At 43.1% G+C, this 16407-nt stretch overlaps 1 protein-coding gene across 1 annotated transcript; it reads right to left on the bottom strand.

The window, feature by feature from the left end:
* Positions 1-1394: 1394 nt before the first annotated feature.
* Positions 1395-15536, bottom strand: LOC143275791 (uncharacterized). Its single transcript, XM_076580070.1, has 8 exons — positions 15464-15536; positions 14450-14675; positions 11914-12038; positions 10172-10288; positions 7523-7825; positions 4521-4625; positions 1886-2030; positions 1395-1419 (listed from the first exon to the last, which is right to left on the bottom strand). The coding sequence occupies exons 1-8, from the start codon at positions 15534-15536 to the stop codon at positions 1395-1397; spliced, it is 1119 nt and encodes a 372-aa protein (XP_076436185.1).
* Positions 15537-16407: the final 871 nt, after the last annotated feature.

Genomic DNA, 16407 nt, shown 5'->3' with positions numbered 1-16407 from the left:
ACACGAGGCCATACCAGACCCACAAATTTAGGCCTTGATTACTTGCTCTACGTTCATAATGTTGTCTTCTTCGGTTTTTGTTTGTTTGTTGTTGTTGTTGTTTTTTAGCTTTAACTTTGTGCTACGGTTGTCAAGGTTGATTTCTGGTTTTTGCTGAGCTGAATGCATTCCGCTCCAGATCTGACGAAAACTGTTCGGGTCTCTTCACATGTCGCACCCGTATTGGTGGAAAAAAAGCCGTCGTTTACTGAACCGTGAAAAATGACACATGACTGGCTTCTTTCAGGTTCGAATCCCGCTCCAGACCATTCTCCCAAGTTTGACTGGAAAATCAAACTGAGCGTCTAATAATTCGGAAGAGACGATGAACCGAGGTCCAGTGTGCAGCAGGCACTCAGCGCACCGGAAAAGAACCCATGGCAACGAGTTGTCCTATGGCAAAATCATGTAGAAGAAATTCACTCTGATAGGTTCACAAATATATAAGCATGCTTGAGGCCTGACTAAGCGCGCTGGGTTATGCCGTGTAATTGAGTGGTATGTGAGTGAGGAGACATGCATATTAAACACGTGAGCACGTGCTTTTGAAAGGTTTGGGGTGCGTGAGGATTTTCTTTCGGATTTTTGGTGAGAAAGGTTTTTATTTCATTTGTGTGCGTGTGCGTGCGTGCGTGCGTGTGTGTGTGTGTGTGTGTGTGTGTGTGTGCGTGCGTGCCTTTGTGTGTGTGCGTGCATGTGTGTGTGTGTCAAGCGCGTGTGCACGCGTGTGAGTCTGTTTGCGTGCTTCTGTGTGTTTGTACTGTTGTTTTTTTGTCGTTTTTGTGTGTGTGTGTGTGTGTGTGTGTGTGTGTGTGTGTGTGTGTGTGTTTTGTTGTTGTTTTTCTGTTGTTTTTCTGTTTTTGTTGTTGCTGTTTTGTTGCAATTGATGGCGGTGGTGGTGGTGGTGGTGGTGGTTGTGTGTATGCGTCTGTCAACACCTCCGTCAAACCAGTCGATAAATCAAATGAGAGCAATCGCTTCGTTTTATTTCTTCTTCCAGTCAGCAACATGAACATAACGTTATGAACCACACCTCCGACCTTTACTTTCGATTTCAAAAACACTCGGTCAAGGAATGGGTCAACGTTTCTGCTGCTGACTTGTCACGTGACGTCAACGAGAGTTTCGTCTTCAACGTGACTACATCACGTGACGGTAAAAAAATAATGTTGCCATGGTGACACTCGGGAAGATCTTATGCTGAGGGCTCATGGCTGCTTTCAGAAGAGGAGGAGGAGGATGCAGATATCTTCACTTTCTCGTCAGTTCCAGTCCAGTCGTGTCTGTTCAACAAAACTTCGTGCATTAGGGCAATATCCCACAGATTTTCCCACTCAAGACTGAATGAGTGGTGCTCACAACAGGGCGTGGTTGTCCACTCTGCCAGTCAACACAGAGGGGTGCAGGGGTGTGGATATAGCTGTGCATTCGTTCGTTTATTCGTTCGTTTGTTAGTTCGTTCTTTTGTTCGTTCAACGAAAAAGTCATGGCCCCGATTAATTCGGTTTTTTTTGTGGAAAGACGTCAGAAAAAACACATTACTCTTTGGGGGGGAAAAAGACAGAAAGAGAGAGGGGTGGGGGTGGGTAGGAAGGAAGACAGAAAGACACAGAGAGAAACAGGGCCAGAGAGTGAGATGCGTGTGGAAACCATACAAGCAAGAATAAATGAATGAATGAATGAACGAACGAATGAATGAATGAATGAATGAATGAATGACGGGAAAAAAGAATCTTCATTTTCAAACTGAAGAAAATAAACAAAGAAGAAGAAAAAAAAAGAATGAAACAAACAAGCAACAAGATCCACATGCACGAAAACTTCCACACTAAGGCTCTTTTCACACGTCTCCCTGTTACCTTCGTCCGGCAACCGATAATGGCCGTCAGTGCTTCGCCTCCCTCTTTTCGCATGGCGTAACTTGGGCAAAATGAGGCGAAAGAATGACTTGAAACCCCACCTTGCTTTTGGAACTTGTTCTTGAACTTTTTCTGTAAACGTTGAAAGAAAAATTTTAAAGAGAGAGAAAGGGAGATTGGGTTGGAATTGGATTGGAATAGTTTATTCACAATCAGGCCACAGCCCCAAGTGAAGGGGGTATTCGTAAACAGAGAAAGGGATATATATATATATATATCTATATATATATATATATATATATATATATATATAAGGGAGGAGTTGGGTGGTATTGTATTTGTATCGTTGCTGGATGTGCTTTTTGCGTTGGTGATACCTGGTTCCCTGGTGTTTATTTTTGACAGTGGTGGATGTGGCATGCTTTGTTTTGCTGTGATTTGCACCGGTGGGATTTGAGACTGTGATGGCGCCTGTCTCAACTTACATATACGTGTGTGTGTGTGCGTGTGTGTGTGTGTGTGTGTGTGTGTGTGTATACATGTATATATGTGTATGTGTGTGTGTATATATATATGTATATATATGTGTATGTATATGTGTATGTATGTATATATGTATGTGTATATATGTGTGTATATATGTGTGTATGTAGTACTATATGTATGTATATATATATATATATATATATATATATTATATCTTTTATCATGTCAGTCTTACATATGCATATTTTAGCCATTGTCATGTTAAACTTTGTAGACTTTGTACATATTTTACGACACTTAGTCTTAAATTTCTTTTTTTTTTTTTTATTGTGAAGCGCGGTGAGCCCCATCTGAGATGGGGGTACTGCGCTATATAAGCCTACATTGTATTATTATTTATTATATCGTAATATATTGCTCTTTTGTCGCAACAGATATCTCTGTGTGAAATTCGGGCTGCTCTCTCTTCCCAGAGCGCCATCACCTTTTTTTTTCTCTCTCTCTCCCTTTTTTTTTATTTTTTTTATTTTTTTAAACATTGGCGACATAGAATCTTTTTATCTGTTTCTTCTGTGTCTCTTTGTACTGTGTTGTTTCTTGGAAGAAAAAAAAAACCTGCCTTTGTACTTTGTGGTATATCTCTTTGTTGAGTGTTAGTTGTTAGTTATGCTTGTACATCCTTCAGAACAACAAAGAACTCTGAAAATGTGTCAAAAGGTTGCGACAGAGACGCAAATTCTTGACACATTTATTCGCCTTATTCAAGCAAACAGAATACGTTTGATTTCAATTGATTTTACCACTAGCGAGTGTAGGAATCAACAAACGTGTCCTCCGAATCAGAGCAAGTTTCGTATGTGTGTGTGCGCGCGTGCGCGTGCGTGCGTGTGTGTGTGTGTGTGTGTGCGTGTGTGTGTGTGTGTGTGTGTGTGTGTGTGTGTGTGTGTGTGTGTGTGTGTGTGCGTGTGTGTGTGTGTGTGTGTGTGTGTGTGTGTGTGTGTGCGTGTGTGTGTGTGCGCGTGCGTGCGTGCGTGCGTGTGTGTGTGTGTGTGTGTGTGTGTGTGTGTGTGTGTGTGTGTGTGTGTGTGTGTGTGTGTGTGTGTGTGTGTGTGTGTGTGTGTGTGTGTGTGTTGCTCTCAGTGGTATTTACGAGGAACACCATAGTGGTTTTGAGAATAAATACAGTTTTAGTTAAATTCCTGTTTATAATCTCTTTGCAGAAGAAATACTACATGAATTACTATATTTCTTCACAAATATGAACCATGAAGTGCGATGATATGAACAACCCTTATCTCATGCTGACAGTGAAAAAAAAAATGTCTTTTACGTGATCTTTTCACGATTGTTTTTTTTTTGTGAACTTTTAAATGACACAATAACACCTTTCCGATGACTCTTGTGTTTTGAGTGAGTGATCGAATCAAATAAACATAAGCCGAGTGATGGCCTAGAGGTAACGTGTCCTCCAAGGAAGCGAGAGAATCTGAGCGCGCTGGTTCGAATCACGGCTCAGCCGCCGATATTTTCTCCCCCTCCACTAGACCTTGAGTGGTGGCCTGGACGCTAGTCATTCGGATGAGACGATAAACCGAGGTCCCGTGTGTAGCATGTACTTAGCGCACGTAAAAGAACCCACGGCAACAAAAGGGTTGTTCCTGGCAAAATTCTGTAGAAAAATCCACTTCGATAGGAAAAACAAATAAAACTGCACGCAGGAAAAAATACCCAAAAAAAGGTGGCGCTGTAGTGTAGCGACGCGCTCTCTTAATTAATTAATCGCCCAATGAGATAAAGCCATACGTTTTGCTCAAATTGAATATAAAACACCCAAGCAAGCAAAAAACCAGACTGCGGCAACATATATTCCTTTAACAACATGGAAGAAAAACAACCAATCAAAAATTTGCCACAGACTCATCTCACCACGTGACAAGACATCAACCAATAAAAACTTACAGACCAGTCTGTCGACATACAAAATACCGTTCTCATGGGAAAACAAAAAACAAAAAAAACAAAAAAACAGGAAGAGAAACCAAGCTATAAGGAGATACAACCAAAGTACATGAACAGTTGGCCACGCCTTTCAAGGGAAACCAGCCAATCGGGGCTGGCGACACATTTTGCTCTCACCGCAGTAATCGCCAGAGTGTGACGGGGGACAGCGACAGCGGACGTCACATCCCCTTTGGTAGCACGTGCCCTTGTGACAGTCCACCTCCCGGCATGTTCGTTTTACTGAGAGAGAAAAAAATCAGCATTTCTCATATTTACTTTCATTATTCATTCGTTTTGTTTTTGTTTTGTTTTGATTTTTGATTTAGTTGTTACTTGATTTTCTGATTAGCTGTTACTTCATTTTCTAACTTATTTATTCAATTGATAACTAGATTATTTTACTGATCACTTATCTACGTCATTATTCCAATTTAACACTCAACCTTCTCTTCTTTTTTTTTTTAATCAATCAGTGATTCGTGTATTCGTTTCGCAATTACTCACGCAACTAATCAGTCCATCCATCCATCAAGCCATCAACAAATCAATCCCATATTTATTCAGTCATGGTCTTACGAGCGCGGTATGGATGAAGATCGTGACACAAACCTGGCTCCACAACACGACAAAGCACTTAACTTCACACACAGCTTTGAACACAGACATGTTTTCCTACTACCTTTTTTTCGGTTTATTTTTTTAATAGTTTTTTCCTATAGTTTTTCACAAACCTGTGGTACTCTCTGAAGGACCGACACTCAACCTTCTCATACTTTCTCATACTTCTTCAAACGTTCTGTTCAGCCAGAAAGAGTCCATTGTGTACACGTTATACATACATTCCTTTAATGGAGTTGAGTTACATGCTTTCTGAATTATGGAGAGAAAAAATGTCAGATAAGAAAAGAAAGAAAAAAACACTCCGCCTTATCAGGTTTATTCATTCGTTCTTTCGTTCACTCCTTTCTGCCTTTCTCTTTTCCTTCTTTCCTTAACTGCTTACTTATTCATAGATCAGTTCTTTATGTCTATATATGTCTCGATCTTTTGCATCCATGCATAGAGTTTCATTTTATCTGTTTTGCACCATTTTGTTCTGATTAGCACATACTATGTCACTAGAGCTTTACAGCCAGTGACATTAAGCATTTCAGTGTTCACTGTTCAGTTCAGTGTTCTCTCACACACAAACATGCACGCACGCACACACATACTCTCTCTCTCTCTCTCTCTCTCTCTCTCTCTCTCCTGTTGAGAGAGAGAGACTATTTGTCAGTGAGACTTGATAGACATCTGAAATATACTTTGGCAAGGTTTAGATTAGGTGTTACCGGAGATTAGAAAAGAGAGATAAACCACTTGCAGAAATTGCTGAAGCCAGGCAGCCTGCGCCGCGGCACGCATTCATTATTCATGAGCTGCCTTTGCCCCGCCCAAACGTAAGGAAAGCGTCAGTCGAACGCAGTCTCCTGAGTGATTTTATAATTTGGATTACACCTTTTTTCCCTTTTCTGTTTGCTTCATCCCACGCAGATGTCAAACTCAATTTTGTTGTGAATAACATTCCTAAATATTTATATGTATTGGTTACTTTTATTTCCCTATCACCACAGCACCATTTTTCACGAGTCGAAAGATGACCTCCATTGCGGAAAACTATAATATTGGTCTTAACGAGATTCACTGTTTGTTGTAGTCTGTCTGTTTCTTGCTTAAGGGCATTTAATTGATTTTGTAACCCTGTGGGTGTGTCAGACAAGAGAACAACATCATCAGCAAATAGCATTAAGAGCAAATCTGTTGCGCCAGGTATCATTTGTATTCCATGTCTCCCCTTCTTTGATAACTCCACTGCCAATTCACCGATGAAAAAGGAAAACAGCTGTGTGCTTGGCATACAACCTTGTTTAACCCCTCTTGGACACTGAAAAAAGTCTGAATAAATACCTTTGTCACGAACACATACAAGTACAGAATCGTAGATGCTTTTAACAGCCATGTAAAACTCCCGAGAGAGAGAGACAGAGACAGAGACTTAGAGAGAGAGATAGAGCACAATACAACGGTCTGCTCGGGCAACATGAAGCGTTCGTATATATATGAATTATATATATGATTATGTACATATTGATAGATTTAGATTTACATACTGATAGATCTATATGAAATTATGTATGTATGTATTCATGTATGTATGTATAGACAGATGTTAGAAGAGAGACAGAGCTGAATATGTGTTTTATGTTTTGATTTTTTTTTTTTTTTTTTTTTTTTTTTTTGAAGAAATGGTGATGTAAACCAGAAAGTGTGAAGAAAAAGTAGCGTTACGAAAACGCAGTTCAATAATTTATAACTGTCTCTCTCATGTGCAACATTGCGCTGTGGGGGGGGGGGGGGGCGGGGAGTTGGTGGTGGGGGGAGCTGCTTTATTTTCTTTTTATATTATCTACATTCAAGCAGATGCAAACGTGCTAAAAACCAAAGCAAAAATGAATCGGTTTTCATTGTATTCAGCGAATCTTACTACACGTGCGAAATTCCAGGCGTAACTTAACTTTCGCTTTACTGCAGCTGAACCGTCAGAACCGACCAGTTTCCTTGGGGTGGGGAAGGAGAGGGTGATTTACCGCCACCCTTCCGCACTGCGTGTGTGCCTCAAAACGGCTTCAGCACTGTTATAGACAGTAAGAAGGGGCCTGCCGCGAGTGGTTTATCTCTCTTTTCTAATCTCCGGTGTTACTGAACTACATACGCATTATTATCGATATCGAAAATCATGTGTCCAAAATTTGATTTGTCCAATGTGTCAACAATCTAAAGAAGATGGAGTTCACTTTGTGCTGTGTTGCCCAGTATTAAGAGACCTTAGAGAACAATTGACTCCAGTTAAATACTGTCTATACCCTTGCTTGTTTAGACTTATCATGTTAATGTCATCAACAAATGAAAAGATTGTCAAAAGGTTCGCTCTATATCTGTATAAAGCACTCAAAAGGAGAAGTGTATACGTCACATCAAGAAGACTTCTGAATATATGACCAGCATTTTACTGTATATTCTCCTTCAAAGGGGCTGTGGCCTATATGAGTAAGCCATCTCTCTCTCTCTCTCTCTCTCTCTCTCTCTCTCTCACTCACCTACATGCACTTCATTACTCGGCAGGCTTTCATGGTTGTGAAACACGGCGACACACGTATACCGAAGAACCTTCTCGTGCCCAAAACGCACGATCAGATCAAACACCCCGCTCGTGCTGTTTTGGACTATTTCCCCTCCGCTGAAGAGAAGAAAGAACTGCAGCTTGTGCCGCTGCTGGTGGTGCTGGTGGTAGGAGGATCGTGTCAGCAGGCGTTGCAGCCAGATGGTCTTCCCTTCCTGATTGCGGCAGGGCTCTTTCGCTTTTAGAGCTGGTTTGATGCCATTTCTGATGGGAGGTTGATCTGCACAGAGTTGAGTTTGTTTGTTTGTTTGTTTGGAAAAAGAAAAAAGAAAGGTCGATGAGTAGATGTCTGGATATTCATTGATTTGTTGTTATCAATCACACATACATTCGCATACTCTCTTACTCACGATCACATACACGCACACTGGCACAACATACACACACACACACACGCGCGCGCGCGAACGCGGGAGGCGGGGGTGCTGTTTGTAGGGGTATAGCATTTAAAATGGGTTCTTCTACAGAATTTCGCCACGAACACCCCTGTCATTTCTGTTGTTTCTTTAGTGTTCGCTTAGTGTATGCCGCACATTGGACCTCGGTTTATCGTCTCATCTGAAAGACAAATACCCAGACCAAAACTAAAGGTCCAGAAGGAGGGGGTAAAAAACCCCGATCCGTTCATGTAATTCGAACTCTGGGCCACTGGCTTCCTAGCTGGACACGTTTACCACTGGGCCTACGCTTCACATCACAAAGCCACAAAGTTTTGCACTGCGCTATACCGTGTTGGTAGTCCCAAAATGGCGTCTGTGTTTTGTGCTGCGCTATACCGTGTTGGTAGTCCCAAAATGGGGTCTGTGTTTTGTACTGAGCTATACCGTGTTGGTAGTCCCAAAATGGCGTCTGTGTTTTGTGCTGCGCTATACCGCGTTGGTAGTCCCAAAATGGCGTCTGTGTTTTGTACTGAGCTATACCGTGTTGGTAGTCCCAAAATGGCGTCTGTGTTTTGTGCTGCGCTATACCGTGTTGGTAGTCCCAAAATGGCGTCTGTGTTTTGTGCTGCGCTATACCGTGTTGGTAGTCCCAAAATGGCGTCTGTGTTTTGTACTGAGCTATACCGCGTTGGTAGTCCCAAAATGGCGTCTGTGTTTTGTACTGAGCTATACCGTGTTGGTAGTCCCAAAATGGCGTCTGTGTTTTGTACTGAGCTATACCGTGTTGGTAGTCCCAAAATGGCGTCTGTGTTTTGTACTGAGCTATACCGTGTTGGTAGTCCCAAAATGGCGTCTGTGTTTTGTGCTGCGCTATACCGCGCTGGTAGTCCCAAAATGGCGTCTGTGTTTTGTACTGAGCTATACCGCGTTGGTAGTCCCAAAATGGCGTCTGTGTTTTGTACTGAGGTATACCTCGTTGGTAGTCCCAAAATGGCGTCTGTGTTTTGTACTGGGCTATACCTTGTTGGTAGTCCCAAAATGGCGTCTGTGTTTTGTACTGGGTTATACCTTGTTGGTAGTCCCAAAATGGCGTCTGTGTTTTGTACTGAGCTATACCGCGTTGGTAGTCCCAAAATGGCGTCTGTGTTTTGTACTGAGCTATACCGTGTTGGTAGTCCCAAAATGGCGTCTGTGTTTTGTACTGAGCTATACCGCGTTGGTAGTCCCAAAATGGCGTCTGTGTTTTGTACTGAGCTATACCGTGTTGGTAGTCCCAAAATGGCGTCTGTGTTTTGTACTGAGCTATACCGTGTTGGTAGTCCCAAAATGGCGTCTGTGTTTTGTACTGCATTATATCGCATTGGTAGTCTGAAGGTGTAATCTTTGGTTTGAATTGTATTATTCCACGTTGGTATTCCGAGATGACGTCTGTGTTGTTGTTTTTTTCTATACTATACCGGGTTGGTAGTCCGAAGGTAACGTCTGTCTTTTGTGTTGTACCATACAGCTTTGGTGGTCCAAAGATGACCTCTGTGTTTCGTACTGTAATATACTGCGTTGGTAGACCAAAGATTGCGTCTGTGTGTGTGTGTGTGTGCGTGCGTGTGTGTGTGTGTGTGTGTGTGTGTGTGTGTGTGTGTGTGTGTGCGTGCGTGTGTGTGTGTGTGTGTTTACACAATGAGTCAAAATTAAGTAAACAGCGACAGCAACTGATTGATTAGTCATGTCAACTCGTGTCTGTCACGAAAGAAGTTGATATTTTTCACAGGAAATTAAATATGGTCTGCTGGTTTGTGTTATCCCCTTGAAGTTTGCATTTCGTTTATTTAATAATATTGACGTTTTTATTGTTGTCATACTCCCCTCTCTCTCTCTCTCTCTCTCTCTCTCTCTCTCTCTCTCTCTCTCTCTCTCTCCTCCACCCACTGTCTCTCCATATCTTTTACACACACACACACACACACACATATGCACACACACACACACACACACATACAGGCTCGCATGCTCGCTTTTATGCACGCATACATCTACAAACAGAAAACCACTCATGATTGAAATGAGATAGAGGGACAGGAAAATGTGAGTACGGAGGGGCGGGGCAGGGGGGAGAATGTGGTGGGGGTATGGGGTAGGGAATAGAGAAAGAGGTACTGACAGACAGACAGACAGACAAAGAGACTCACCTATGCAAGTCTGATTGTAGTGAAGGCAACAGTCCTTTCTCCACAGGCACTCGGGGTCACACTGGCAGGTCTCACTGTCATCTTTTTTCTGACTGCAGCGACCTTTGCACGTGGAAACTGGTCGTGCGCGCAGAACAATGTACCACGTATGTATGCACACACACACACACACACATAAACACACACACACACACACACACACACACACACACACACACATATATACACACACACACACACACACACACACACACACACACACACACACACACACACACACAAACTAACTAACTAACTAACTATCTAACTAACAATCTAACACAAACACACTAACATACCAATGCACACAAACACCCTAACACGTACACTAATACAAACACACGCGCACGCACGTACACACCCATAGAGAGAGAGATAGAAATTTGATGTGGAAACATCAGCACACAAACGCAAATAATCAGTCTTGAGTGCACATAAGACCGTATGGCTGTGTCTGGAGTGGCACTGTCTTCATCTGTCTGCGGGCGGGGGCGGTTTGGTCTGTGGGGTGTGCTCAGCAGCTGGAGGGTGGTGCCTTTTGCCGGTGGGCTGTGCAGTCATGAAATACTGGCTGGTACACCCATGGGGATACTTCTTTTTAGGGCTGTCGCGAGTTGCATCCTGTGGTCTCTTTTGCCTCTGTTCGGGAGCAGTTATGTCCCTTGAATTCTTAACTCTCTCTCCATACGAACGGCCAAAGAGACGACGTTAACAGCGTTTCACCCCAATTACCACCATCAAAATATTGCAAGCGGAAGGCTCTTATACTGAAGAGGTGAATGTTGACAAAGAATACCACAATTCTGACGTCGGAAGCTAAAGGTTGGGTCATTGAGACACCCACTGGACATCCGAGGGGTCTGTGTAGAGGAGAAGAGAGGACTGGCCGTACTGAGTGAGTTAACTCTCTCTCCATACGAACGGCGAAAGAGACGACGTCAACAGCGTTTCACCCCAATTACCATCATCAAAATATTGCAAGTGGAAGGTTCTTATACTGAAGAGGTGAATGTTGACAAAGAATACCACAATTCTGACGACGGAAGCTAAATAAAAGGTTGGGTCGTTCAGACACCCACTGGACATCCGAGGGGTCTGTGAAGAGGAGAAGAGAGGACTGGCCGTACTGAGTGAGTTAATGGAGTGTCCTGTGCGTGCCTGCACCAACCGTGAACACAGCGCAGACCTCCAAGGGTGGTGCAGGATTGCTCCAAGGGCGGGTGGAGACAGTGCTTCTCTGGGTCCTCCCCAGCACCTATGGGTGTTTCTTTTTCTTCTTTTCTCATGATGAGGATGATGACAGTCTTGCGTGCCCAGTCAATCAGCCAGTGAGGCAGGCAGGCAGGCAGGCATGCAGGCACACACACACACACACACACACACACACACACACACACACATACATACATACACACGCGCGCTCGTGCTAAAACTAACGCTAACACAAACACACACAAACACTAATACCCTTAAGGTATACTAACACCCTAATACATACACTAATACAAACACACGCACACGCACGTACATACCCACACAGAAAGAGACAGACAGACAGAGACTTGATGTGGAAGCACGCGTACACAGACGCGTAACACAAACCAAAAAAAACCAAAAACACAAAAAACCAGAATCACAATGCGGATGACGACGACGACGACAGCGATGATAAGGATGACGATAACGACAATGATTCCACATACCACGTTGATATTTTGCGTGGAAACCAATCTGATGTCGGCCTACATATCTCTCAGATCTGAAGGCTATCGTCAGACGTGAGCCGGAGACGACGAACGGGCCTTCAGGAATATGGTTCCCACAAAAGCTGAAAAGAAAGAAGTGTGGGAGGGGGCGGGGAGATGGGGGCGGGGGTGGGGGAGATATTAAACATTGCTTTTTTTTTTCTTTTTTTTTTTCTTTTTTTTTTTTTGCTACCCCATCATCTGCACCGTTTCAGTGGCATTACTCCCACGCCGCTCAATCCGAGTTCCCCCTCCCCCCCCCCCCCCTCCCCCAATACACGGCTACAACAGAGTTCGTCTTTCGCAGTCCCAACGTCGGCAGTCCACAGGGAACCATCGATGTTAGGTCGCCAGGAGACCACACGTCAGACGAGACCAAACATTGCAATTTTTTTTTAATTTTTTTTTTCTTTTTTTTTTAAGGGGGGGGAGGAAATGAGCTTTAGTTTATTCCAGTACTATTTTCACGAACCTTAAATGACGGTCACTTGGTCAAAGCAACGGATTTTTTTTTTACCGTCTGTGCTTATTAATCAAAATCCGCAGGACGGACATTTGGAGAATTAGAAACCTTAAATTTAATGCAACAGAACGAAACTCTGAGAAACGGACAGATTGGTTTCCGAAGACCCCCGAAAGCTGAGTATGGCTGCCTATATGGCGGTGTAAAAGCGGTCATATACGTAAAAGCCCACTCGTGTACATACGAGTGAACGTGGGAGTTGCAGCCCACAAACGCAGAAGAAGAAGGTTTCCGAAGAGGATGTTGTTTTTTTGTTTGTTTGTTTGCTTTTGTATGAAATCACGTGTTTACTTTACACTTTATCATCGATTTCTTTTTCTTTTTGTTTTCAAGGAGAAGAGAATACATTGTGTTTTTATCTTCTTGTTCTTCTTCTGTTTCTTCTTCTTCTCTTTTCTTCTTATTCTTGTTCTTCCTCAATACAGAATGTTCAGCTGCCTTGTGTATTTTATCTATTATCTGGTGTATGGTGTGAATGGTTTGTTTCAATGTGTGGAGACACTCATGAACGTACATGTACATGTATGATAGTCAGTCGTGTCCGACGATTACCATCAGAACAATAAAAGGAGGCAAATGCTGTCCCGACTTTCTGAGCTAAAACTGGATTATAGTGGAGAGTGTCTTGCCCAAGTTACATCCCCACTCTCTCGGCCAAGAGGGTTTTCGGACAGTCGGGGTGGTTCCCAAAGGTCAACTAGCCCCCAGTGCTGCAGCACTAAGAGTCAGTGCAATTTCGCCTCACAGGCTGAGAGTCATAGCCCTTCATGAACATACGCAACATGTCTTTGACTTAACTCACTCAGTGCGGCCAGTCCTCTCTTCTCCTCTACACAGACCCCTCGGATGTCCTGTGGGTGTCTGAATGACCCAACCTTTTGCTTCCGTCGTCAGAATTGTGGTATTAATTGTCAACATTCACGTCTTCAGTATAAGAGCCTTACGCTTCCAATATTTTGATGATGGTAATTGGGCTGAAACGCTGTTAACGTCGTCTCTTTCGCCATTCGTATGGAGAGAGTTAAAGCAAAGGCGCGCGATATGTTTTATAATATAACATGATGTAGCAACAAGGAAGAAGATAAGCGTACGTGTTGATGTCATTAGGAGTCAGGATGTTTCCATGTCAGAGGACCTCTTCCTGTGGGATGCCTGATGGTGAGTCTGAACCACGTTTGTTTTAGATGAAATGTCAGTATGTGTATATCTATGTCGATGGGAAATCATTTACTGCTTAGTCTTTTTGTGAAGGACTATAACTCTCAAACTTGGAGGCAAAATTGCACTGGCTCTAAATGTAACTTCAATATAAGATATATATTTTGATACCTTATCGATAAGTACGATCTTTTGACAGTGCACCCGAACAGAAACATCAACATTCTGGCTTATAAAATAAAGGGCACATGTCCATGACAACTCTGAAACACTTATTGTCTATCGTGCAGCACATTGTCCAGGAAAATTGTCACAACTCCAGAATACTTACGGTCCATCTTGCAGCACATTGTCCAAGAGTGGAATGATGGCCTAGAGGTAAAGCGTCCGCCTAGGAAGCGAGAGAATCTGAGCGCGCTGGTTCGAATCACGGCTCAGCCGCTGATATTTTCTCCCCCTCCACTAGACCTTGAGTGGTGGTCTGGACGCTAGTCATTCGGATGAGACGATAAACCGAGGTCCCGTGTGCAGCATGCACTTAGTGCACGTAAAAGAACCCACGGCAACAAAAGGGTTGCTCCTGGCAAAATTCTGTAGAAAAATCCACTTCGATAGGAAAAACAAATAAAACTGCACGCAGGAAAAAAATATTTAAAAAAAAAAAAAATGGGTGGTGCTGTAGTGTAGCGACGCGTACTCCCTGGGGAGTGCAGTCAGAATTTCACACAGAGAAATCTGTTGTGATTTTTTTTTTTTTAAGAAAAAATAAGAAAGAAAAATACAAGAAAATTGTCACAACTCCAAAATACTCACGGCCCATCTTGCAGCACATCGTCAAAGAAAATGTTCACTGTCATGGTGCTGCAGTGCTCCGAATGGACCAGCTGGAACCTGACGAACTCAAGGAGGACACTGAAGCCATCACCGACGACGATTGTCCAGTTCTGTAACGTGCGGTGAAGGTAGGCGGTGTTGGTGAAGATGATGTCGCCCGGTACTTTTCCACACCCGTCCAGTTCCACGCTTCCAGGTTGGTAGGCTGTCAGGAAGAGGTTCGTTCGTTCGTTCGTTCAGACGGGCGCAATAGCCGAGTGGTTAAAGCGTTGGACTTTCAATCTGAGGGTCCCGGGTTCGAATCACGGTGACGGCGCCTGGTGGGTAAAGGGTGGAGATTTTTACGATCTCCCAGGTCAACATATGTGCAGACCTGCTAGTGCCTGAACCCCCTTCGTGTGTATATGCAAGAGAAGAAGAAGAAGAAGTTCGTTCGTTCTTTAGTTTAACGTCTTTTCACTGTAAGTGATATTAGACGAGGGTAGGAAAAAAATCGAGTGGGGGGAGGGGGAGGGGGTGGGGGGAATTACTGCGTACGCATGCGAGTAAGTGAAAGTGTGTGTGTGTGTGTGTGTGTGTGTGTGTGTGTGTGTGTGTGTGTGTGTGTTACATATAGAAAATGATTGATTTAAGTTTGATTGTTTTTGGGGGGGTTTTTTAACAAGGAGTTGAAAAAGTCACACATTAGCAATGGACTGCTGAAGATCGTCAACACTGAATATGATTTCAGTTCAGGGATTTGAGACTGAGAATGAGAGAAACGACAAGTCTAGATGTCGTCCATATCAAGATGTTGTCTTTTATGTGGGATGCTTCTTGTTGTTGTTCTTGTGTTACCAGCAGCGTAATCCAGGCCTTGAAAAAAAATAAACAAATAAAATAAATAAAAGAAATTTTTTAATGGATGAGAAAATGAATATAAACTAACACATGAATAAAATATTTAAAAAGTAAATCATTTAATTAGTAAGTAAAAGACCAAATAATGCTTACTTCGCACCGGAAACCAACTGCTGACGCCGCTCAGTTCGACAGCCAGTAAGCACAAGACGTGTTGGATCAGCATCCTTTGAATTAACACAAAGGTATATATATATATATATATATGTGTGTGTGTGTGTGTGTGTGTGTGTGTGTGTGTGTGTGTGTGTGTGTGTATCAAATGATGAAATGGTCAGCATTGAAACTTAGGTATGAGCACACAATTTTGAACGATCCATGCATCACGGAGTACTGAAAGAGACAGGAAAGGCAAGCAGACTGAGTGCGGGGAGGGGGGAGGGGGGCGGGGGGGGGGTTGCGGGCTGGGGGAGGGGGAGAGACGTACAAATTTACACACAGAAAGATTTGCACGCATGCGAACAGACAAAAGAGAGATGTATCACAGGACTCTTCCCTGCAGATATTCAGACGTGTAGACAGACAGACAGACAGAACTCAAAACGTTTTTTTTATTCAAGGATTAAGATTTTAGGTTTGGCCTATTCTTCCAATCTGTCCTTGCTAATCTACATCAGTTACAATAGCACATATATATTTAATGAAAAGGGGAGAAAGAGAGAAGAAAACCAGACAGACAGACAGACAGAAAGGCACGTAGGCAAGCATGTAGGCTGACAGTCATAAGAGGGATGCATTACAGAACTCTTCCCTTCAGATATTTAGACGTGTAAACAGACAGACAGACAGACAGAAAGGCGTGTAGGCACGCATGCAAACAGACAGACAGAGAGGGGTGCATCACAGAACTCTTCCCTTAAGATATTAAAACGTGAAGACAGACAGACAGACAGAAAGGCGCGTAGGCAAGCAGACAGGCAGACAGACAGAGAGGAATGCCTCACAAAACTCTCCCTTGAGATATTTTGACATGTAGACGAACAGACAGAAAGGCATGCAGCAAGCAGACTGTACAGAAAGAGTTATCACACAACTCT

Source organism: Babylonia areolata, chromosome 31 (assembly GCF_041734735.1).
Source record: "Babylonia areolata isolate BAREFJ2019XMU chromosome 31, ASM4173473v1, whole genome shotgun sequence".
NCBI classification, from domain to species: Eukaryota; Metazoa; Mollusca; class Gastropoda; order Neogastropoda; family Buccinidae; genus Babylonia; species Babylonia areolata.
Note: the sequence above shows the minus strand (reverse complement) of the source record. Positions and strands in the feature narration are given on the sequence as shown.